The sequence below is a fragment of the Clytia hemisphaerica genome, unplaced genomic scaffold (assembly GCF_902728285.1).
Source record: "Clytia hemisphaerica strain Z4C2 unplaced genomic scaffold, Clytia hemisphaerica genome assembly, whole genome shotgun sequence".
Classification (NCBI taxonomy): Eukaryota; Metazoa; Cnidaria; class Hydrozoa; order Leptothecata; family Clytiidae; genus Clytia; species Clytia hemisphaerica.
In genome coordinates, this window is record NW_027104247.1 from 1,174,024 (window position 1) to 1,199,951 (window position 25,928).

A 25,928-nucleotide genomic window follows, 5' to 3' on the forward strand; every position below is an offset into this window, starting at 1 on the left:
GACAAAATCGGCTTCGGAAAAACTGGAGCAACCTTCGATTGCCTAATCGGACTTTTTAGCTGTTGGACTAGAACATGTCGGATGCATGACTTTTGAAGACTCCTCCCCCCAGTTTGTGAAATCATCATTCTGAGCAGTTTTCCAAGAGAAAAATAAATAAAATCTGTATTTTCAATTAAATAAGACAGGCTATGAATTTTCGCATAGGAAATTGATTTTCTGTGTGTTTCTCAAGGGAATAATAATCTTCTTTTTCAAAAAGAAAAATTCAACTAATGATTGCTCAAGGAATTTCAGTTATTTTGTATTTTTTACAAGGGAAATACCTTTTCTTTCAAAATAAAATCAATAAAGTGCTGTGATTTTCCTTGGAGAATACGACACAAATAATTTACTTTCGAAATTAGCTATTAGCAATTGATTTTCCTTGGAAAGTATGTAACGATTAATTTTCCTTGAAAAATACGTGAAAATTGATTTTCCTGGGAAAGAACGGAACAAAGGATTTTACTTGGAAAATACGCAACAACTAATTTTCCTCAGAAAATACCGACCAGTGATTTTCCTTGGAAAATACGGTCTAGTGATCTTCCTTGGAAAATACGCAATAACTATATTTCCTTGGAAAATACGCGATAACTAATTTTCCTCAGAAAATACGGACCAGTGATTTTCCTTGGAAAATACGGTCTAGTGATTTTCCTTGGAAAATACGCAATAACTATATTTCCTTGGAAAATACGCAATAACTATATTTCCTTGGAAAATACGCAATAACTAATTTTCCTTGGAAAATACGCGATAACTAATTTTCCTTGGAAAATACGGGACAACTAGTTTTTCTTGAATTAATTATTTTAATCTTCTTATCTTCTAATCTTTCTTATCATTTCGGACTGACCTTCCAGCACAGCTGGTTTATTAAATAACTTAAAAAGAGAGAGAAAAGAGAAGAAACGTTTCACGTACCTGTCACACATTTTTGGCGCTGAAGTTTGATCCCAATGGGAAGGAAATTAGAAAGTTTATCAAGTAAAAATGCTTCTTGGAGTTTTGAGAAGCTCTTTATATAAAATGGAAGCATTAAACCATCACTTACACTTACTACGAGAAAATAAGCCATGAAACAGTCATTCCCTTTACCAAAAAAACACATTTGAAATTTGACAGGATTCAAGATGGCGGGTTTGTTTTGGTCGTCATAAATCCGGAACTGTTAACAGTACCAGTGTAAAATTTTCCGGCAATGTTCTTTGTGGCTCCAAGTAGCGACAGTAAAAGTTGGAGTCGCTCCAGAAGAGTGAAAATTCCGGTTTTCGTGACGGGCGGCGGGGTGGGCTTTTAGGGGCGGACGGCAAGATCTGCTCAGGTAAGTGTCTAAAGACCTAAAGTTTTCTACTTTCCTCTTTTTTAAATGAAATAAAACTTCAGGATATTGTTAAGCAAGGTTCAAACTTTAATTTGAACCAAAAATTAAAAAATCGACCCCGAAAAAGATGATCCTATTTCAGAAGTGTTAACGACACCTTAAATATTTAAAATTATTTTTTGTATTTAAAATATTTTAAATGATTTTTTTATTTTCTTCAGATGTATTTTTCTTTTAGGGGGAGTTTTTAGAACGCATTTTTTTTGTAAATAGACTAAAATATTTTCACATCTTTCGCTTATGTATTTTCGGTAAGAATAAATCATTTTCAAACCTTTTTAGATTATAAAACGTTGAGTCAGCATTTTTTAACCCCACTAGAGTTTTTTTGTAAATTGTACCTAAAAACCTGTCCCCCGGTTTTGTGCTTGTTGAAAGAATAATCAAGAGATATCATCAGAAAGAAAAACTGGAAATAAGATGAAAAGTGAAGAAAATAAAGTTTTTAAAGGAAACGAGCTGTAATAACAATTTTGATAAAATTAATTCGTTGATCTTAGAACATTATCATCATCATTTATTTCAGTATGATAACATTCCACTCCTGAGTATCTTTTCAACAAGCTCCAAACGGTTTTCTTATTTTATCAAAATGTTTTTTGTATCCGCTTCAGTCGAAAAAATCAGGTGAGGATGGTTTTGGAGCACAATTTTTTACATTGAATTTTGAGTGTGGATGAAATCAAAGTCAATTCCCCAGTGAGGATAAAGTGGAGTGAGTTTTTCAGTGGAGTTGGGGTCCCAGCGGATCTGTGACACAAGGGTGTAAGGAGGGAGGCTCATACAGGGCTTTATCTATTGAGTATTTATAAAATGAAATCATTTCTTACTTAAGCTCGTAAATCTTTCCCCTTGCCTTTATCTTTTTAAGGTTGCCCACAAAAATTACAAATATCAAATTTTATTCCAATAACTAAAGATAGTAGTCCAAATAATCTTATCTCATAACACTGAACAGACATAATATCAAGATAAAAGCTTTTTTTGAAACATTTTTTATGTTTTATCAACTTAAAAATTTGAGATTTAAATTTTTGTTTGTTTCACATTCTTCATTATATTTTTCAACTCCGAATAGTTTCTTTGCTACTACCAGGCCATCTCTATAATCGCGCCAACCAGTGAACCCTGGGCTACCATTTTTCTGACTCCTAAGTTTGTAACAGCAACAGCTGTCATTAATAATTCGATAATTTTCAGCCCTCTAGGTCTAGCTAGTGCTAATTATAGAAAATAATCTCTCTAAGATGTCTCATTGAATCTTCTCGACATTTGTTTGTCGTACGTAATTTGAATAGTTAAACCTTCATCCAAGATTCGTTGAAAAGATATTCAGGAGCGGATCATTGATATGGTTATTTTTTTTTTCGTGTAGAATATGCGTTGAATAGAGTCACTATATCGTTGTATGGTAAGGCCTGTTTGGCTCAGACTAGTTTTTCAGATGTCTTTCACTAACTTTCAAAGCTTTCGCTGATCAATTACTGGGTCCATCTTAATGCCAAAGCTTGAGCAAAACAGTTCGATTTAAAAGTTTAACAAATGTTTTAACTATAATTAAGGTGAAAGTTACAACTTATTTGGGTCACTCGTTTTTAAGAAATTTAAAGATTTCAAATAATGACGATATCGGAAAAGAATTTTATGAAATCTTTCGTTCAGACAATGAAAATAGAAATATCATTCTTCTCAAAGAGATAGATATTATTTAATATCTTTTTTTAATCTGAGAGAATCCAGACATACGTTTCAAATCGCAGATTAAAAATTGAGTCAGAAAAAAATAGCCGAGCCTCTAATTGTCTTTATTATAAAGCTCTGACTGACTGGCTATTAAATAACTGATGATATGCATTTTTGAACTTCTGTGAACGTTCGGATTTGTATCGAGGAAGATATTTTGTCAGAGAGAATTGACCATTGAGCTTAAAGCCCTTAGGGCTAGAGTAGAATCTCTAACCTTTCTCAGGCAAGAAAAAGTGAAGCCACTTATTTCCCATCTAGAATGCACCGCAATCATGACGACGGATTGTATCTAGCGGTTCCTTTGTTTTTGAGGACTGCATTTTTTTAATCTATCAAAAGATTTTATTTTTAATCCAGCGTTTGCGTAAAAATACACACGGGGGTTCTGGATGTGAAATAAGTGGCTTCATTTCCCATCCAGGAGTGTCGAGTCTATCCCTTCGCGCCTGGAAGTTGATGGAATAAGCCTTTTCTGCAACGCTCGTTTTAAATGATCATTACCAAGGTCATTAAACCCATTTCGATTGTTACTTTTGTAAATAGTAAACTCCTTTGGAAATCAATTACCATAGAAAAAGCGCAGTTTCCTAGACTATCGTTGTTTTGTATAATATCTCAATTCCATACTAAGATTCTCTTGACTTTTCTAGAATCTTTCCGCTACTTTTGCCAAGATAACCTGCATGAGATTGGAAAGGATACTTTCTTAAAGGGACGGAAAATCTTGTGTTTTAATTACAAAACTGCCTAACTTTCAGAAGCTCATTTTTCAACTGGTACTGGTCTTTTTTCCGGTAGAAAAGTGGCAAAAGAATCTTCGTGCAGAAATGGGAATCTTATGCAAAACGACGGTGGCTTTCTATAACTTCAGTTAGTGAGGACAGTGCTAAACTCGAATTTCCAAAGGCAGAACCGTCCATTATGTGTCGAACCCGTCCTGAGGGCTACATACACTACACAATATATTGATGAACAATATCTGGACCGTAATGTACTAAGTAAATAGCAGATATTTTATTATAAAAAGGAATTTACTTTTTATAAACAATCCCCCTTTATTGTTGGAATATTGCAAATAGAGCTGGCAATATATTGCGGACACCTTTTCAATATAGCTCAATATATTATCAATATATTGGCTGACAATATATTGTGTAGTGTATGTAGAGTCCTTATAAAAATACAGAAACTGTCTAGGTATGCTTTGCTCTTGACGTAATCAATGAAAAGGTCTATTGACGGCAGTATTTTGACAACAGATTTTTTTTTTAATTGCGGTTAAGGAGGAATTTGGTATATTTAAAAAAAAAGGAGTTTGGTTTGTTATGATGCCATCGATTGCGTAATACTTTGTGGTATTTTGCAGAACGTTGTTTAAGAATCTGTGGAATTTCAAGTGTTTGTTGTGTTTGTGCAGCGAAAAGTGCCTAATTTCAGCATTGAACCATCATTGGACTTGCCTTCGACTTCAATACCTTCAACTATACGAAATCGGAAAAGTGAATAATTAAACTTTGCAAGAAATTTGTTAGGACTCACTCAAAACAGAGAGAATGCTCCAAAAATCTTCCCTAGTGAGAAACTTAATGAATATTACACTCGCTTCTTACAGACCTGGTGGAACCCTCCTACTGGAAAAACTGTGCAAAATTATCATCCCAGTGTAAAATTAAAATCTAATTTTTGTCCACACTGACAGTAATCAAATACACCAATCCTCGTTGAAAAATATTGTGCTATTTCTTCAATCCACACTATAAATTTTCTCTGAACGATGGAATTCAAACCCCCCGCCATTAAAAACATGCGCAAATATCAATTCCCATCGATTTTCAGTGCGTTATTTTTACCCCCGCACTGGCTGAAAAAATCCTACCAGGGTCTGTGAGAAGGGGGTATAAGTCTGATGTTTAACAATTACCTTATCGGGGAAAAAAATGTCGGAGTTTTTTTCGTCGGGGAAAAATTTCGTCACCTAGAGGCATTTTTGTCACTTTTCCCCGACCAAAATTTCAAATTCGTCACTTCTCCCCGATAAAAATTTCAAATTCGTCACTTTCACCCGACTAAACTGTCCAAAAGAAATGATTTCCTTCACTAGCTCGAAAATAGATCTTGTAATTCGACGTTTAAAGCACTGATTTTGGTAAATAAAGGTGTAAAAAAATTAGATTTGAATTTTGGTTGCGGTATAAAATTTCGGGTAAATGTTTTGGTCGGGGATAAAAAAATCGGATACAAGTTTTGGTCGAGTGATAAAATATCGGGGAAATATTTCGTTGGGGAAAAATTTCGTCACCTCCTCAAAATTTTCGTCACTTTCCCCCGACATTTTTTTTCCGATAAGGTATATAACGTTGCCAGCTATGGTGGAAAAACGGAAGAATTCTGGGGATACAATAAATTTTCATTGCGTTCAGAGAGTATGGTCAAAATTTAAAATCATTTCTAAACCCGCCTGCTGTTTAGCCGGAGTCAATGTGTCAATTTTTTAAACTAAATGAAGATTATGGACGATTTAGTTAGAAACAACGATTTAATTTGTTTAATTTTTGGAGAGCTAAGCTTTAAATTTCGATCCGCAAATTGAGCGCTTAAAACACATCAATTATCTACTTAGACAGTTCCCTGATTGTTAAACACTTTGCTTTTCATAAGAAAGAATTTGTTTCAACTTGAAAATAGTGCCAAAGAGGTATATCAAATGTTTTGCCATTTCTAAATATTTTTTGATGGCGAACTGATTTCATTAGCTCATGTCAGAATTTGTTGAAATGAAATTTTGATGGTGCATACTTATTGAAAATTTCAGTTTTTAAATCTTGTTTTAAACAAATAAACATTTTGAAAAATTTCCTAAAAAAGATTTCAAATAAAATTATTTTTGAGATAATCAGGTAATGTGTTTTCATATTTGCTGATGTTTGCAGAACCAGATCATTCATTTACACACACACACACGGCACAAAGTAAAACAATATAAAAGATAAAAAAATTGATTTGAATTTTATTTCTCCTGAAAGATTTCTCCTGAAATTTCTTTTGATTTTTTGTGGCTGGGCAAAAGAATTTAGGCGTAATGCGCAAATTTTGGCAGTTTTCATGCTATTTTGCTTGATTTTGACGATTTTTCTTTGATCATGATGAAAGAGAGAGAGCGAGAGAGAGAAATTCGATACGATAGTTTGATTAGAATGTACCCTCTGCCGGAGGGCAGCTTTATCTTCGAGTCGTTACGCAAATTGGCCGACGGGTGCGTGCAGCGGTTAGGAGCATATTCTTCAAGATAGCAGAAATACACTGTATAAAAAATTTCTAATTTTTGCTCGAAAATTTTGAATTTTTAGCGCTGAGAAAGTTGAAAATTTAAGAAAATATTTACTGTACAGATTTTTTGCTGCACTGCAAAGGTGCGATTCTAAAAAGCCAATTATTTCGCCGCACATACCGTCAGTTGGTAACCCCCCCCCCCGGGTCTAAAGCAATCAAAATTTTCAATTAAAACTCTTGTTTCTTATGTAGTGAAAAGTGAAGAAAACAAGGACAATAAACAAGGATAAAGGAAAGATAATGGATTTGTTTGAAGACTTGGATGAAGATCGATGGGAAAATAAAGGCCATCCACCTCTCGATCCTTCCAGCATTGGTAAGATATTCTATTCAAAATCATGATCATTAGAAAGTGAAATTGTGTATTTAAGAGCAAATGACCCCTTGTTAGACATTAGTAAGCTTTTTAATCTCTTTTAAAGCGTTATTTGGTTATTGAAAAGGTTGAGGAGCTCAATTTTTGTGGACACACTGTGTATGCAACATAAGCTTGAAAATATTTTGGGATAGTATCTCTCTCTCCTCTCTTACTGACCCTTTATAATATCTCTTTTCAGAGGGCTACACATCATATATCGTATTTCAACGGCAAATTGTAGAAGACGCGAAAACTATGATATTATATTTGAAGACAGAACAAGGAAGACCGTTGCAAGTCAAACTTTCCAATTTCAAACCGGACAGAAATCCAATGAAAGGTGTCCGAAATTGTTGTTTGAAAATATGTGAAAATGAAATTGTTGGTATCATGATGGACAGAGATTGGGTAGAAGCAAAATGAGCGACTGGATAGTAGTTGAATGAATACAAATTACTTAACGAGTGATTATACGACTGAATTGATATTCAACTTTCTTTGTATATATGTTTTATTTATATTTTATTCTGTAAAAGAAAATGAAGAATTTCTATATTTGAGCGGTGGCACGACTCACCATTAGACACCCCTGTCTCACAGCCCCGGTGGAACTTTTTTTCTCAGTGGGAATAAAACTTCCTATTGAAATTCCTTTTCTCCAAGGTTACAAAATTCAGTGCAAACTCAGTGCAATTTTTAAACATTGAATTTCGAATGCGGTTGAAATTAAAGTTAATTTCCAAGTGCGGCTGACATTCTAAGGTATTTTCCCACCGGAGATGAAATCTTTGTCAATCTTTTCAGTGGGGCTGGGCTCCCAGTGGGTCTGTGGCACAGGGGTATAATTAGAAACAACAGTCAGACCCGTTGGAATAACCGTTAAAGTGGGGAGGCTGAAGGCTCAAAATGAGATAAATTTCGCTAAAATTTTGAGAAAAAATCTCATCTGCTCAAAAGTGGGGAGGCTGAAGTCTCCCCAGTCTCCCCGCTTCCACCGGGACTGACAGTCGCTGTGTCATATGGTTTATTTTCTAAGTGGGATGCAGCACTTTCAACTGAAATCTTTGGGCTTTTTTATTTTCCAGAAGATATCCAACAATACAAGAAAGTCCAACACTTCCATTATCTTATCCCCAGTCCCTTATTGTTGATAATGCCCCAGAGCTGAAGTGGCACATAACGTTGTTTCAACGTTCATCTAATGTTATATTGGTTATGCATGGGTCCCGTCATACCCCCCACTTTTTTGCAGACCATGCTATATTGAAACTTATGTACATTAGAACAACTTTTAACAGACCAAATCAAGCCATAAAAACTATTATTCTTCCCAACTAGATAATCGTTTTAATGTGTTTTGAGGGTGTAAAAAGTGAAAAATTTTCTTCGTTGCCCACCCATGGTGCACGACATTTTTATCTGAAATGTTGCCCCTCTCTCACTTAAAATGGCTCGCCGGGGTCCATGTTATGTGGACGGTGTAAACGTGAAAAAAATGCTTCAAACCATGGTGCGGATTTTTGGTTTCACTTTTTGCCAGTACATGTTTTTTTTTATAAGCAAGTGTATGCCCCTTGGTCAGGCTCGTGTATGCTTAAGTTCTCAAAGCATCCAGCCATAGTTTATGCTTATTTTATGCTTAAGAATCATGCTTATGATTCACCCCGAGCCAAGTTTTAAATGAAATTTCAGAAATTTTGTAAAAATTTGTTCAGATTTTGGGAGCAGTGGAATGTTAGCTAGCCGTGAAATGTCTTGAAATTTTTTACTTGACCTCTACCAAACCTTTTTAAACAGATAAAAATGACCACTTGAAAAATATTTTAGGCTGACATATATGCTCATTTTATGCTTAAGAATTCTGCAAATATGAGCCCTCATATGCTTATAAGCGTTATTCTTATAAAAAACATGTATAGGTGGATAAACCCGCAGGTGGTGGTGGGAGATCTCTGACAAGAGAAACATAAATCCGAGGAGAATCAAAGGGAACCCGCAGAAAAAATTTAACCCGAAGGTGGCGGGAGATCTCTGACAAGAGAAACGTAAATCCATCCGAGGGGAATCAAGGGAACCTGTAGGGAAACTTAAACCCGCAGGCGGTGGCGGGAGATCTCTGACAAAAGAAACATAAATCTAACGGGAATCGAGAGAACCCGCAGAAAACTGCGGGAAATAAGCGAAAATCTGTGGTATACTAAAAAAAAATAGAGATATAATATTCGCGGTGTTTAAAGCTGAAGTTTTGCTTTTTCACGTTCTCAGCTCTAGTTTAGACGACTCACCTTTCGCCCTGCCTATTCTAATTGTAAGAGTAGACGCAAAGCGGGCACAAAGCGGGCAGTTAAATTCTTTGCTTCAAAAAGGTTGAAAGAAGACATTGCATTGACGTCAAAAGAGGACAATGCATTGACTTTAAACAGCCCACTTTATGCTCACCTTAATTCACAATTAGAATAGGCAGGGCGAAAAGTGGGCCGTCTAAACTAGAGCTCAGATCCGTTCCTCTAATTCACCTTTGTTAAGTTGCTCTAAGAATTGTCCCTTTCTTCAAAAATCTTCATTTCATTTACACGTCTTATAAGGAACCTAAACTTGGCTTCAAGCCTGGAGTTCCTCATTTTTCAAGAGATTTTCAGTCTCAAAGCTCCTTATCGAATTCGTTGTTTACTAAGTTGCTAAGTGGAATTGCTAAGTGAAAAATTTTTGTACAAGTATAACAATGGACTAAAATACAGAAAATAATTTTATGCTACATTTAAACAAAAATTATCAATCCCAGATAATTTCAAGGGTAAATGCTGGCAGCAAGTCGACATAAGGATATAAGTGAATAAGGATATGATGCGATTTTTTGAATAATGAGTAATAACATACAAATTTGACTTTTATTTTTACATAATAAATTCTGATGGTTATGATATTTGACTTAAATTTCGTATAGTTTTGTAAAATGTAAAGACAGATCAATTATATTTATTCTCCTTTAAATGATCTCTTTGTTTTTTGTTACCTCAGAAGATTGGTTTTCTCCGAATCACTTTCATTATCTCATGATTCTCATGCATTTACCACAATGAGGTTTGTGGTACATCGTAACATGAAATTACAATCGTGGTAAGTTGTGGCGTCACCGATTTGTTCTAATACAATAACTGTCGGCCAGTCAAATCCAAAAGATGTAAATTCCTCAATGATCAAAATGTTTCCTTCCTGAAGAAACTTATACGGACTTTCTCCCTCTTTAAAATCATTTTTTGTACCGTGATATACTTTATAATTCTCGTTCAACCGATCTAGAACCTCAGAATAAGAATTTGCATCGATTCTGTAACTATTTATCAGAAGGATTCCTTCATTTGTTCGTTTTCTCGCTTCTATCACTGCTTCTTCGAACGTGTCAACAAATATTGGCTCGCAACCATCCGGAAAATTACCAAGTGGCATGACGATCCCTTGTTTGTAGTCATAATATTTCTCCTCGGCTACAGATTTGGTTGCTTTAACAATCTGTTGAGAATTCCTAAAATTCTGTTCAAGATTGACGAACAAAAAGTCAGTCGAAAATTCTTGGTAATTTCCTTTACTCAAACTTTCTGTCGATGGGACGATCCATAAGTAGTCAACGAGTGGCATCACCTCCTCCTTTATCCATTTTTTGTTTTGTGATTTCATGGTTTCTGACCACACTTTAAATTCATCGATGAACAATGCTTTGATTTTCCGTCTTTTTATCATCTCAACAATGCGAATGTAATGGTTCTTATCCTGTGAAATGAATGATAAAAACCGATTATATAAGACTTAAAAATATCCAATCGATTTTCGAGCATCCTTTATTTATTTTTTTGAAATTTCAAATTAATCGATGAACAATGCTTTGATTTTCCGTGTTTTAATCATCTCAACAAAACGAATGCGAACGTTCTGATCCTGTGAAATGAATGATAAACACCGATTATATAAGACTTAAAAATATCCAATCGATTTTCGAGCATCCTTTATTTATTTTTTTGAAATTTCAAATTAATCGATGAACAATGCTTTGATTTTCCGTGCTTTGATTGTTTCAAGATGATGACCTTTTTGAGATGACTATAAAATGAAAAAACGGAAAATAATTCTCTTACTCAATTTGAAAAAACACAAAGGATTTGAAAACTTGAAAGAAGGAACCATCCTCAAGAATTTAGATTTTACATCGCAGTTGAAGAAGGAAGATCATTTTTATAATGACTGTCATACTCACAATTATAAGAAAATTGATTACCTACCGAACTCAAATCTTCAACAAATATTCCATGTTGATTCTCCAAGTCAACCTTCAGACGATGAAATTGCATGGGTTTAGTTTTGTAAGAATGCGAATCAACAACAATCATAACTTTTCCATTGTATTCAGGTCGTTTGTTTAATTGTATGGCCTTCTGTGTAAGTAAGATTGATTTTCCAACACCAAAAGGCCCACTAATGACCACTCTCCTGTAGCTTGGTTCATCGTTGTTCATGATTGCCATCTGTTGGTTGGAGTAGAATAAAATGTTGTGGCTAGTTGAAACATTTTCGATAGCGTTGCTGGTGTATTCGACCCATGTTGAGCTAGTAATATGTGCAATTTGATCTTTTTTCGAAACGTGAATGGCAAAGACCAGGATTTTGAGTAGCTTCTTAGCTTCGTCCAATGGATTCGGTATGGACACTGCTGGAATTGTCGGGAACCTTTTGAAGACACTGGTCAGCCATTGTTTTATTTCAGTTTGGATTGTGATATAATGCTGACTTTTTACTGAAAGGTTGTCGTTCTCCACGCCGACCACCGGAAAATACGTCCAACCTGAAATCAATTGGTCCCCTAATCTTTCCTCGAAAACCCGATGGTTTGATTCCAACTGCTTGAAGACTTTATCATCTGCGATTGTTCTTTTCAGCTCGATTGAAATGATAAGCTTCCGTTCCCAAGATATGATTAGAAAATCTGTCTCTTTATGCATTTTTTTTTGCACATTTGTCAGAAAAATGAGTGAAGAAAGAACGACTGTGTTTTGGAGATTGTCATCTTTCAATGGTAGAAGCTGGTCATATAACCAGTGTTCCAGCTTTTCACCAACTTCTGACAGTTCCAAAGTGAATAGCCATCCAAGGTTTGAATCTTTGCTTGGTGTTTCTTCAATCATTTGCTTGATCAGTTTTTTGAGGTTTTTGGTGAAGAGATTTTGTTGAAGAAGTGTTCCCAGAGGTGATGTAGGAAAGAGCACGGCAAGACATCCTTGAACGAAAACTCCTATATCCAAAGTGGTTTGTGGTAGGGTCACTTGGTCAGTTTTCAGTTCACTAATTGCCAGATACATGATTTGAAGGTTAAGAATCCATTTCCCAAACGCCTTCTTGTCGATAGAATCAGCATTGTTTTGTGTTTGCATAAAAGTTTCCAATTCTTTGGTCAGCCAATACGTTGGTGAATGTTGTTTCAAATTAACCAAAAGTCTGTCAATGTCTTTTTTGACGTCATAATTAAGGATAGCAAAAGAAGACTTTTTGTATTGATTCGAAACAAACGTGGGTGGTATGAAAACACTGGTGCGTTCACCTTGAACAAAGAGAGAACTGTCTCCATACTCCCTTTCAAGAACGAAGTCGGCTGCATGCATAGGGTTTGCTGTACAGTGCGAATTCCCCAAGTTGAACTGTTTTGCTTGTCTTTCTGACGTGGCTTGACTGTTATTGAGAATCTGCTGATACAACGATTTGTTGGGAGTACATCTGGTTGGATCGATTGGTAATGGTTTCAAAGACAAAACCTTCTGCATGATACCTGCCATATTCGTTTGATTAGCGATACCTGCAATATTCACTTGATTAGCCATTTTACTTTCAAAAATAAATCAACAAAAATATTATAGCTGTACTTATGCATCAAAGTGATAAAACAACAATTTTTGTTCGTCCAGTTTTTCATATATCAACTGTTTATATTGGCAGTTTTGGTTTTAAATTTCATTGTTTATCTTACGTCATCTTGTCATTGATGTTTCGTGTAAAAAGAGCTTTACGGTTATTTTTTTTAAGATATGATTTATCTTCTACACGTTTTTTATAAGAACATCAAACAATTTTGTAGCCTTCGGCTGTTCTTAACTTTTTGGGGTTTTTAAGCCTAAAATTGTTCTTAACATGTTCTTATTTTCACCATTTTCTGAGACTCTTTGTCCATTTTCCTGTACCCCCTGGATATCCAGGCATTTTGTTCTGCATCCCCTGGGTATCCATGCATTTTGTTCTGTACCCCATGAATATCCGGGCATTTTGTAGGATTTTTTATCTTTTACTCCCTACCTGGATATCCCAAGGTCCAACCATCTGGATACCCTGAAAGAATTGAAACCCCCATATCATCAATAGGTGGGAAAATTTCCGGAAAAGTCAGTTTAGACTCTGATATACCTTGTTCTTACAAAAGATATATAATCAACTCAGCTGTACTAACAATATTGACTATAGCTTTCTCACAAGGGCAGCAACCACTATTTATACGAGCAGTCTTGAACTCGTCCAAGGAATATTGGATAAAAATCACAACATCAGTAAAAAAAATCTCTATGAAAACTCTTGCGAGGTTAATCTATGCAAGCTTTTTATAGAGAACTGGCATGTGATGATATATCGGCTTGCTTTAAAACAGATTTTAGAGGAACACGTTCAACGCGCAAGGTCAGCCACATCCTTCCCTCTTCATTATTTGTGTCTGATCTTGTCCCTGAACGTTGTTTCCTCTTTCTAACGGTGAATAAATTTGTTTTTATTTTTTATTTTTTCGCAAACCATGTACCTAATCTTACAGGTGATAAAAGAGGTTTATTATTACATAACCAAATTCAATTTCATCTTGGTTGAAAACAGGCTGCTTATTTTCAGTTGAAATAAAATAATGCAAGTTTCTTCTATAAGAACGATGTTTTTCTATTTCAATGATATTCTTTACTTTTTTGGGAAAATCACCCAAAGCATTCTTAGGTATGATCCAAATTCAACTTAAATTTGGCATGGAATACGTGTCTGAAGCAAAAATGGTTTTGAGCCTACGTATAATTGGCAATTTAAAGGTTGAAAATGCTCTAAAAATGCCTGTTCTGTTTTCTGCATTTTTCTAACTTTTTGGAGTCTAAAATGTTCTCTAATTCAAATTTTATCTATCGACCTGAATTATCTCTTCGAGTGAAACAAAAAATCCCGATTTGTATCCCGGTGAAAATTAACCTCAAATTTTCCATCCCGGTAAATTTACTCAGTCAAAAAGTTTAACCCGGTGAAATCCTGATATTTTCTTTTTTAAACTCCACCGAGTCACTGAGACAGGGGTGTATTCGGGCAATTTCATCATCAATATTTCTATAAAGTAAATTCTTATAAAAAAACATGTAAAGGAGTCAAATTCACTTAAAATAAACGAGTGTAGTTTTGCAAAAGGGGAGTGAAATATTCGTAACAGTATTTTCCTCACAGGATATACAATGACAATGGAAATGAGCCACAGAAGCTAATTTTACAGTATTTTAACGTTCCTAGTTCTATTTTGAAAATTATGCATATCAAATTATCTGAATTATGCATTACACCAATATTATTTTGTTAAAATTTCGTGTTAATAAAAACCCCCTTAATTAAAATCAGCCGTGGTGTACTTGAAAAAGCAAATAAAATTCGCCGTGTTAATTTTGTGCCTGTTAATTTAAGGGCTCTGACCATAGTGAATTTTTCATAATTTTCGTGTTTAAAATGTGTTTTCTGACTGATGTAACCAACAAAACTATGGCATGTTATACATTTTCTGTTAGACAAACTATTCCCGAATCTGAAAATTCAAAAATTGCATTGAAAAAATTTGATGAAGAAGAAACTGAAGACTTTTGCGAGGAAGAGTATTTCAACTTTGAAGAGCTTAGTTTCGGCGAAGAAAAAACATTTTGAAATTTTTTTCGCAGTAGATGGTGTATCTTTTACCGAACAATAAAAATTTTTGCGGAAAAGTTTTGTAAATGCTTCTTTGTCTCGAAATCTTCAAAATAGTGGTTTTTCATCTATTTTTCATCTGGATTTTGCTTAAAAAAACAGTCATAACTTTTGACACATCTTTTTAGAAAAATTTTCCGCAAAATTCAAAATAGTTCAATTCTTTGCGGACAGTTTGGAAAAAGTTCGAAACAAAAAGGTTAATTACCCATTAAAACTTAGCACTTTTTATAAAAGAAGGTGATGCAACATATTATTAACGTCTTTTTAAAGTTCATAACGTCATTTTTGCAATTAAGTTCTTAATTACTTTTAAGGGGTTTGATTAAAAAGCAATTTATAAAGGCAATTATTTGTTAAAAGTGTTAAAGAATCTAAAACATAACTTTTATGTTCAGATACTAAAATCAATTTTCTGACTATGGTCAGAGCCCTTAAGGCCGTTGAATATTTGCCTAGTAATATTCGTGTAGTAAGGTATTTCGCAATCCAACGATATTTCGAGAGATTTATTTTCGGGAGAAAAGCTAAAATTCGTTGCCCTGTAGAGCAGTAATTACTACACCCCCTTCTCACAGACCCAGTAGGATTTTTTCAGCCAGCCGGGGTAAAAATAACGGACCAAAATGCAATGGGGATTGCAGGGCCGGCGAATCAATTTTGAAAGTGGAGGGGCCAAATAGTAAGTATCCAAGGAGGCGCCACCATGGTTGGTTGGTTTTTTTTTTCTTAGCAAAAAAGTGGGGGGGGGGCCATGGCCCCCCCGGCCCCCCCGGTTTCGCCGGCCCTGGGATTGATATTCCCATGTATCTTATGGCTGGGGACTTGACCATTGTTTTCGAGCCAGAAAATTAATTGGGGATGGGTCAAATAGCATGATATTTTGCAGTGAGGGTTGGTTCATTCGATTATTTTCAGTGCGGGCACAAAAATTGGAGGGTAATTTGCCGCCGTGGACGATTTTTTGGACAATTTTTCCGGTGGGAAGGGGTCCCAGTGACTCTCAGTGGCTCTATGAGAAAGGCCGGTGTCAAGAAAAAAATGTACCTTTGAAACTTTTTTTTTCCCTATTTTTGTTGTTTTCGATCAAGGAAAAGTTGGTAAGTATTAGTATTAAAAAAATTGAAGAGCTTATCAAAGTCATTATCAAAAAACGTTTAACCTTACAGTGGATAGGGGTTTCAGTGGGTCTGTGAGAAGGGGGTGTATTACTTCCATCCTTACAGATGTTTCTCTCACTATCACTGAATGATCAACTTAAGACAAATATGACGTATATAGCAGATTAAAATAATATCACATATTTTTGATAATAACGCAAAGCGGATAAATTTGATTTTGCAATCCAACCATATTTCGAGATTTGACAGAGTACATTTGTTTAGCATTAACTACTTTCATCCCTATAAGACAAACATGAAATGAGAGGGACTTAAATAACATGAAAGTGTATGCAGGGTCTAAATGAAAAAAAAAACAATCACAACTTCTTATGAAAGTTTTTACATGATGGAATATTTTAAACAAGAATGTAAGGCAGGAACTGACGTGTATTTGAAACCCAAGGGAGGGGGGCACTAACCTTGACGGCCGACGGGGACTTGCCGCTAGAGTTCGAAAAGTTGACCCTGTCAGAAAGAAAAAATTGAAATTGTTTCCAATTTCCATCCTAACAAGTGGCAAAATGACTAAAAGTAGACGAAAAACTCAAACAAAAACTTTTTAATTTTTACCCTGAAAATTGTCCAAAAAAACCAAAAGTGGACCCTATCAGATACACATCTTGAACATAAGTATATTTGGGTGTAAAATGTTATTCTTAAATATACAGGGGACAAAAGACTGATTTTAGTTCGTCCACCCCCTCTTTAAGGTATGAAATGTATTTTCCATTTTATTGAAAGGGATTTTCCAAGGGATTTTGTAGCCTTTCTCTAGTATATCCTCACATTTCTAAGAATCTTTCTTGAATTCAAACGGTGCGTCCACAACCCCTCCCCTGTACGGAACAGCCCTTTACACATTTAGATTTTCACTAGATGGATAGATACGAGCCCTCCGAATGCATTCGGGATGGGTCCTACCCACGAAGGAGTAGGAAGCACGGCGCTGACAGACACTACGACTTGACAGACGCGAGCTGCCAAGCCATGGCGTATATCATGATACTCGAACGACACTGGGAGAGCTATGCTCTCCTGAGGTCGAACCTTATGAGTACCACAGCGCGTCACAATGTCTGTCTAATCTACCCACACTCTTGTATCAGAGTAATGGTACCCAATTCTCCTTTACATGGCATGGGTTGACCCGGGCGAAGGTATCTTCACTTGCCAAGTGAATCGTAGAGACACGGTAAGTATTGAACTCGGGCATCGCAGATCTTCACTACACGCTTTTTTTACAAGAATGTCCATGATGAAAATGGCCAAAATATTAAGAATAATGCTAAGAATATCACCATCATGGAATTTTACTAATCAAGCTAAGAAGGCCATTTTTAGAGCATTTTCAATTATAAGTCGCCAATTACCCCCAAGTAAAGCTCGCTCCTTTCATAAAAATGCCATTTTATGCTTAAGACGTATGTTTTAAATGTTGAATCTAGTCTGAATTAGGATCCTAGCCTAGAATTGCTGTAAGAATATTTTAGGATGATTTTCCCCAAAAAGTTAAGAATATCCATGATGAAATGGATTGACACCATTCTTATAAAAAAAGCGTGTACATTTGAGGAAACCGTATTTCTTCCCAAACTCAACATTTAACCAATGGACCATGGAGACCAATTTCCATCGAGTTTTAAAGGTTTTGTTTTTAAATAAGAGTGATATTGTTTGCTTACTCATCAATTTAAATTCACAAGCTTTTTCACATTGAATTGACACGTATGTGGAGCAAGATTGGTCAGAAAAAGGAAAAGAAAAACATTTTTTTGCTTATATCAACACAATATAACAAAAGCAAGACACTGTCCTGATATGAGACATGTGTCTAAAACACATGTGATATGAAACGGGAACACTTATATAAAAGGAAAACCTTTAACTCCAAAATAGTGCCATTAATTATATGCCAGGGCTAGCAGAAAACGCTGTATTTATTATTGTTAATTTTTTTGTATCGTTTAAAGTGTTTTTACAGGAAAATAAAATCTAACAAATAATACCACTAACTACAAAAAAACGTCAACGAACAAGAATTGTTCTTATAAAAAAAACTAAATCAATAAATATATACTTGAAGTATAGCTTAGAAAAATAAAAACATCTTATCGCCTAAAATATGAAATTTATGAAATTCTTTTGGTTATGCTATGATATTTTATAATCGTCAGCCGTGCAAAATTACTCGAATCTGATTGGTTTAGAGGAGTGCGATTAATTGTTAATTGCACTATTACCACTTTTTGCACTCTTCGGCGGGGGGACACTTTTGTCCTAATGATTATTTACTGACGTTGGTACCAATCAACTTCAAGTGAACGATCTTTGGCAATTTTCATTTTTTCATGATTTTTCATGTCTTTCTTATCTTTAAAATATCAAACCATGAAACTCGCGAAAGTCCATATGCTCGCAAAATTTTCTCCTAAAATTCATGAAACTTTATGTCTTGAATTTTGCGATTTTTTGCCTGCAAAAGTTTCATTTTTATTTACGCTTAGAATAGCGCTCCGCAACGCATACGTCATAATTATTACTTTTCACTTTTTTTCACATTTGTACGACTTGCAATCCCACAATTCAATGTGGCTCAATTAAAGATACGTGGAAGTTGTTATATATCTTTTGTCGTTAATGATGCAATTAACGTGCAAAGGAGATTAACGCAAAGGTTGATGGGATAAGAACTCGTACAATCACATCGAGAGTAATGATTATGTCATAAATAAAATCTATTTTCAGATTCAGCTTGGTGCGCTACATGTTTTTTCTTTTATAAGCTTAACGTTTATAAGCATATACAGGCTCAGTTTTTGGTACCTAGACAATGGTTCTATTGTTTGAGAACAATAGAATGCTAAGCATAATGCGAGCCTGATATAGGGACAGACACTTGCTTATAAAAAAAACGTATGTATGTATTAGAAAGGATATCTCCAGTTTCTTGTTTTCTTTCTCGTCCACTAAAATATTGTATTTTCAAAAAGTAAACAAAACTGTAATATACCTGGTGTAATCTTCGAGCAGATTCTGAATACTCCACGCATGTCACGCATTCACTCTAAAAAGCGTATGGCTCCGTAAAAAGATCTGTCTAGGTATGCGTCTAACTTTGATGACGATTTTCGTTCAGATTTGGGAAAGATAATTACAAATACTTAAGTCGCTTTCGTTTTCAAGCAAAAGACAACGCTGTTTTTGATGTTTTGGCTCAAGAAGATTTTCATATCATATCACCCACATCCGTCTAACGCAAGGCGTGAGGTTGCTGGAACTGATCGTGTACATGAAATTTGTTCAGACTTCCTTATTGCCCATCCCTCCCCATGGACCAAACTTTGTAGCGCGAAACTGATCGTGTACATGGAATTTGTTTTCAAACTTCCTTATTGCCTATCCCTCCCCATGGAGCAGACTTTGTAGCGCGAAACTGATCGTGTACATGGAATTTGTGTCCAAACTTCCTTATTGCCTATCCCTCCCCATGGAGCAGACTTTGTAGCGCGAAACTGATAGTGTACATGGAATTTGTTTCAGACTTCCTTATTGCCCATCCTCCCTGGACCAGACTTTGTCCAGCGTTGAATGGTTGATCTGTTATAAGATTAGAACATATGGTTCGAAATAAACTCTTAACCAATTCATTCCAAACTATCTTTCCACTACGTTAAAATATCTCAATTCCAAGTTTCTTAGATGTTTTGGAAATGAACAAATCTATCAAAATAATCCATTTGTCCCCTTTAATTCTGCCATCCTTGAAATATATTCAAATTCTAACGAAAGTTTTCATTTCCAACATCATCTGAGTTCAAGTTTCTTTGAGTTGTACTGAACCCAACTGGATGTGGGTACGACGAATTGTCTTCGCTTTCGTATGCCCTCGATGCTGGTCGGTCAACCTGTCAAATCAATAAAAGAAACATACAATAAACATCCCAAAAATCAATTAGCTGGGGGTTGGAATAAGAATGTCCTGGGTGGAAAATTTTTGAAAAAATAATTAGCGGCCCCGCCGGTTATTAGGTATCCGAGAGTATGTCACATCCCAGTTTTCGCCAGCAGTGGAAAATTTGAAAACAGGCTCGGAGATGCTTAGGATGAAAGCTTGACAAGGTTGAAAAATACTTATAAGGAAATTCCGAAAATCCGTAAATACTAGCAAAAACAGGCAAAATCAGGAAAATAAATTTTTGCAACATCTGAGCCTAGATATGCTTATGAGCGCAATGCTTATAAAAAGACATGTAGCGGAAAAAGCTGTAACTTTTAATATAACTTGAATGGGGTTTCGTGTTTGTTGAAAAAAATCACCTGTGAAATAAAATAAGAGATAGGAAAGATGAAGGATGATCCCGCCGATGCGAAGGCAGTACACCTTTTCGACCGTAGCCACCAATTGCCGCGCGGGCATTTTTTTGTCTGCTTTATCCCACTAAATCGTCCCAGTCCTTTTTCCGCACCAATAGACAATAGAAAAATGCGTCAAAAAAGGATTCGGACAGTTTTAGTGGGATAAAGCGGACAAAAAATGCCCGCGCGACTACGGTCGAAAATGTGTATAAGCCGGCATAGTTAGCTATTCTTAGGGTAGGGACATCATAGAGCTTTCCAAACACCCGTGGTCGCGATAAAACAGAAACACGGCGTTGTAAACGAAAGTGAAAGAGAACACCATATCGGGTGTTGGTGGGTACCCCCGGGTTTATACGGGTTCAAAACACCATTTTCTCGTCAAAGTTTTTGCTGAATCCCGGAATCCCGAAAATTGAAAAAATACCGTCACCGTCTGATTTTAAAATTCCGTTTTTTTTGTCAAATCTCGTAATACCATACTAAAAAATAGCCAATCCTGTCACACCGTAAAAATCCAACCCTCCCCCATATTACCTGTAATTATTTCATATTTGACCAGCTACCATTTATATTTTCTCACTAGTTCCAGACCTTTTTTGTAGATCAGTACGTTTTCAGCTCACCCTCTTCTTTCTTGGACTAGGGACATGTTCAGATGTGTTTAAAAATTATATAAATTCTTGTGTCTCATTCCTTTGTCCTTATTCCATCTATGTTTGAGAAAGATTAAAATAGTATGGACTAGGGACATGTTCAGACGTGTTTAACATTCTTGTGTCTTATTCCTTTGTCCTTATTCCATCAATGTCTGAGAAAGATTAAAGGGCGCCCGATTAAAGACATATTCTGACGACATTGCTCTAAAAAACACGGGAGAACGAATGCTCTCGCGAGTGCTTACACGTTTTTTATAAGAACAAACTATATAATTTCTTAAGAAAATGGACAATTTCTTAAGAAAATGGACAAAAATCCTCACAAAATGTTGAAAATAAGAACATGTTAAGAACATTTTTAGGCTCAAAACTCAAAAAGCTAAGAACATCCCAAGGCTTTAAAAGTTTTAAATGTTCTTATAAAAAAATTCGTATTCTCATTTGAACAAGATCATTGCCATCGCAAGTCTGAAGTTCTAAGTTTTAAATTCAAAAACTTACCCTGGTGCTGCTATTGACAGCCAAATTTTCTTTTTCAAATGATTCTTCTAAAACTGGAAGAAAATGAAGATTTATGGAGAAAAAACTCCTAAAGCAGGTGATCTTGGGAATTATTTTTGGAGTATGTAACGTGGTATGTTTCTTTGGATTAACCGGTATGGGAACTGATCATAGTGAATTTTAAAACCTTTGCCACCTGCAGAGTCACCATTCTAGTGAATTCATGATATGCACCACTGAAGAGTCTTTTTCGAGAGAATTTTCAAAATTTTCCACCCAATACGTCACTGTTAAACAATAGGAAAAGTGACGTAATGGCAGGCAAATTTCCAGGATTTGGAGCTGCTACCGTTTTTAATCAAAAGATTGAGTTTCAGAATGTGCCTTAGGCTCGAAAAAGCAGACAGGAGGTCTGGGGCCTTGTAAACAACTGGTCCAGGACAGTCCTGGTGTGGTCTATGGGCAAAAGCCCAAGAAAATTATGCCTTTTTGCGGAATTAAGTGCTATAATATCAAATATTTGAAGACATTTTTCACCCATTTACCTTTTTCCATAGCTAATTTTATTTTTCATAAAAATTGTGTTCCAAAACTCAATTAAAGATTCAGTTTCTGCTACCGTTATCCGGTAGCAGAAAACCCCTGGAAATATGCCTGAATGGGTGGAAAAATAGAAAACTTGCATAATTTTGTGAAGTCATTGCAGTGGTGCATATCATGAATAAAAGTTTGAGATCAAAGCAAATGAGATCTTCAAAAAACAAATTATTGAAAATTGTATGCATACCTTTTAATTTTTCTGCGTTTGAAGTAGCAAACATCTCTGGCTCTTTCTGGTCCCTCTCCGTTTCTCTATTTGTATGGCCGACTAAAAGCAAAAAGAAAATGGAAAACTTTAGGAAATACATTACAATATTGGCCATGATACTTAAAGGAACTTGCAATAACGGTATTATATATGTATTGAGAATTTTTGTTAATTTTTCAAAATTTTAAAGTTCGGGCGAGAAAGTGGCTTTTGGGTTATATGTTAGATTTAAGTATTTCAATTTGGGTTGGTTTATAGACTTCCAGGCCATATTCTGAGCCTTATTGGACCGTTCTTGAACTCTCAGACCCTCAGATCCTAAGGATCCTTAAGTCTCATGTTAAAGTTCAGAGTTAAAACAGCTCTACCCTTCCAACCTAAGTTAGAGCGCTTCCAAATCGATTGTGGCGATAAGATTTCTTGATTATCGTCAAGATTTAAATGTTTCAAATTTTAAAAGGAAGAAGCAATGATTGTTAAGTTGAAAACTCAAGTACGTACCTTGTGGAGAACGAGAATTAGGAGAGAACTTTTATAAAAATCACTCGTCATTTGGTTTAATACAAGACATTACACTTCCCACATGTTATGTTTTATGAGAAATCTTATCGGCAAATATTCAAGAATCTCAAGTTTTTTTTGTATGCATTGATAAAAAACTGTTCGGTTATCACACGGACGAATTTTATACCAAAAGCTGAAAATATTTGGGTGGACTCAAGTAGTTTTACAATTTCTTAGTTCATCAGAGTTGATTTTAGTGTCTTTCATGGAAGAACTCCAAAGTAAAAGTTAATCTGAAAATATTTTTGTTGCGTTTTTCCCTTTGACTCCCAAGTCAGTTTCTCCGAAAGTCAGTACTTTTCAGCTGTTTTGTTTTGATTTTTCTCCCGCCGCTTACCCAGTCCCCCAAAAGTCAACGCGGTCATATTTTGCATATGTGAAATATTAAATATCGCAAATATCTCGATGCTCTCGACCAATCAAAACACTGATATTTTTTGGGTCGCCAATAAATCTTTAAGACGATCCAATAGTGTAGATATGTCGTTTGTTGTTTGATGTTTTTGTATCTCGTTTCAAACCAAAATAGATAAGTATAAATTTGAAATTGAAAATTGAATTTAACAAACCGTTTTTTCTGGAAGGGGCGCCGTTCCCAAATAATTCATCCTCATCACAATAATTTGGGGCGCGGATGTGACTGAAATCAGTATTTATGGCTGCTGGATGAGTGGTATCTTCGGTAGAACTGTAAGAAGCTGTTGATTGGATCAAAGTGGCACCCTACGAAAACAAAGAATTGTATTTTCAGTTTTTAAAGTTTGTTGTCTCTTGTATAGAAAATAAATATTGATACACGTTTCTTTTGATAAGAACATCCAAAATCAAATTTTTTAAGCCTTTGGATATTCTTAACTTTTTGGATTCTCTTATTTTCACAATTTTGTGACTATTTTAAGCGATTTTCCTAAGAAATTAGGTGTTTTTGAGTCTGTAAATGTAAAGCCTTAAAATGTTCTTAACATTTTTGCCATCGAAGCCTTATGTTCTTATATGGTTTGTTTTATAAAAAAACGTGTAGGATATGATAAGAAAAATTCTCATATAAGTAATGTTTCATTCAAGAATTACTTTTTTGCTTTCACCTAATGGGGAAAAAATAACGGACCTTAAGCTCAGTGGGGATTGATATTTCCATATTTTTGATTTCAATTTTCTTGAGGATTTGCTTATCTGATTATTTTCAGCGGGGACGAAAATTGGAGTATAATTTTCCACTGGGGACAATATTTTTGCTAATTTTTCCAGTGGGAAAGGAGAGGGTACCAGTTGGTCTGTGAGAATGGGATGTTTTGTTTGATAAAAAAAGTGATAACAGAGGTAATAAAAAGGAAAAATTATTACATACCTCAGAATCAACAAATGTCTTGGATCTGATAAAATATAAATGAGAAATATATTCATTAGAAACTATTTATTTAGAGGGGTTGGCTAAAGCTTCTGACACCTCAAACCTGACATCTTACTCTCAATTTAAATCTGGCACTATTCATTGTTTTCATAACAACGAATTCATAAGAACAACAAAGCTCAAGAATGCCCAAAAATTAGGAACTATTTTTAAAGAACAATACTTCTGAGATATTGGAACTTTAAGCTAATTAAGGGTTAGATTAGTAAAAAACATCGGGAAGTAAACCTAAAAAAACGTTAAGTTTCGCTGTATGTACAGGATGAAAATAATTTGAGACTAAAGTGCCAACAAAGAAGAATAGCTCAGCATCATCAAAAATGTACTGGTAATTATAGCAAATTATACATTTTTTGTAAGAATCAGTAAACTTTTGATGAGGCTTTACCGCTCTTACTTTTAAGCACTTTTGAGACCTCAAATTGTTCTTATCCTGTTCTTATATTTTAAAGGGTGAAAGTGAAGTATTTATTTTATTTATTATTATTTATTTATTAAAGGATTTACAGTCCAGGCACACTAGGGCCTCTAAACCGGTCTATCTACATAATGATTACAAAAGTGATCTTGAATCGTAACGTAACGGGTGCTTTATCCATGCCTGAGTCAGTTCTTCTTTAAATGCTTTGATTGACTTAGCATTAACAACATTTTTTGGGAGCTGGTTCCACGCCGATATGCATCTATAATAAAATGATTTTGTTTGCACACCCCTTAATCCATCATCTGAGAAATTAGGGATCAATTCGTAATCATGTTTACGATGGGGACGAGTTCGGCGAGAGAAAACTTTTTGACGATGGTATTTTTGTCATAGAAGTGAAGGTGTTTGTATATTTGAACCATGTCGCCAAATTGTCTCCTAAATTCAAGAGATGGTAAGTCCAGTTTTCGCAGGCGCTGCTCGTATGTTAAATTTCGTAGACGACGTACCATTCTTGTTGCACGCCTTTGAACCCCTTCAAGTAGGTTGACGTGCTTACGCAATCTAGGTGACCATACAGATTGAGCATATTCCAAGTGAGGTCGAACAAAGGTGGTATACAGTGTGTAAAGTGTCCTGGGACATAATTCCTCGAAGCCTCTTCTGATCACACCGAGAATTGAGTTTGCTTTCTTGACCTGTTTCGATATGTGCTCTTCAAAGGTAATATCGGAGTCGATCAGCACACCTAGATCCTTTTCAAGGGAAACGTGTTCAAGTTGGTTTCCATCTAACGAGTATGGGTGTGCATGGATGATGTTCTCGAATTTCCCGAGAGTTAGTACATGGCATTTATCTGGATGGAATTTTAAAAGCCATTTTCTCGACCAATTTTCCAGTTCATTGATGTCCTGTTGGATTGTCAAAGAATCCTCGATTGAGTTGATCTCTTTGACTATCTTCGTATCATCGGCAAATAGGAAAATAGATGAGATGACGTTGTCCGGGAGGTCATTGATATAGATAACAAAGAGAAGTGGTCCAAGGACACTTCCTTGAGGAATACCACTTACAACGGAGTTTTGTACTTGATCGAGCTTGATCGACCTTTACGAGTTGCTTTCTGTCTGTCAAGAAAGACTCTATCCATCGTAGACAGTTACTTGATATTC

General features: G+C 35.4%; 1 protein-coding gene across 1 annotated transcript; it reads right to left on the reverse strand.

The window, feature by feature from the left end:
• Window positions 1-9,930: 9,930 nt before the first annotated feature.
• LOC136816372 (uncharacterized) lies at window positions 9,931-12,790 on the reverse strand. The gene is made up of 2 exons (XM_067072702.1): window positions 11,134-12,790; window positions 9,931-10,631 (listed from the first exon to the last, which is right to left on the reverse strand). Exons 1-2 carry the CDS (start codon window positions 12,725-12,727, stop codon window positions 10,627-10,629), a joined length of 1,599 nt encoding a protein of 532 aa, XP_066928803.1. The 5' UTR covers window positions 12,728-12,790; the 3' UTR covers window positions 9,931-10,626.
• Window positions 12,791-25,928: the final 13,138 nt, after the last annotated feature.

Excerpts from the sequence above, each read along its gene's own strand:
- LOC136816372 (XM_067072702.1), bottom strand. The coding sequence starts at position 12,727 with ATGGCTAATCAAGTGAATATTGCAGGTATCGCTAATCAAACGAATATG.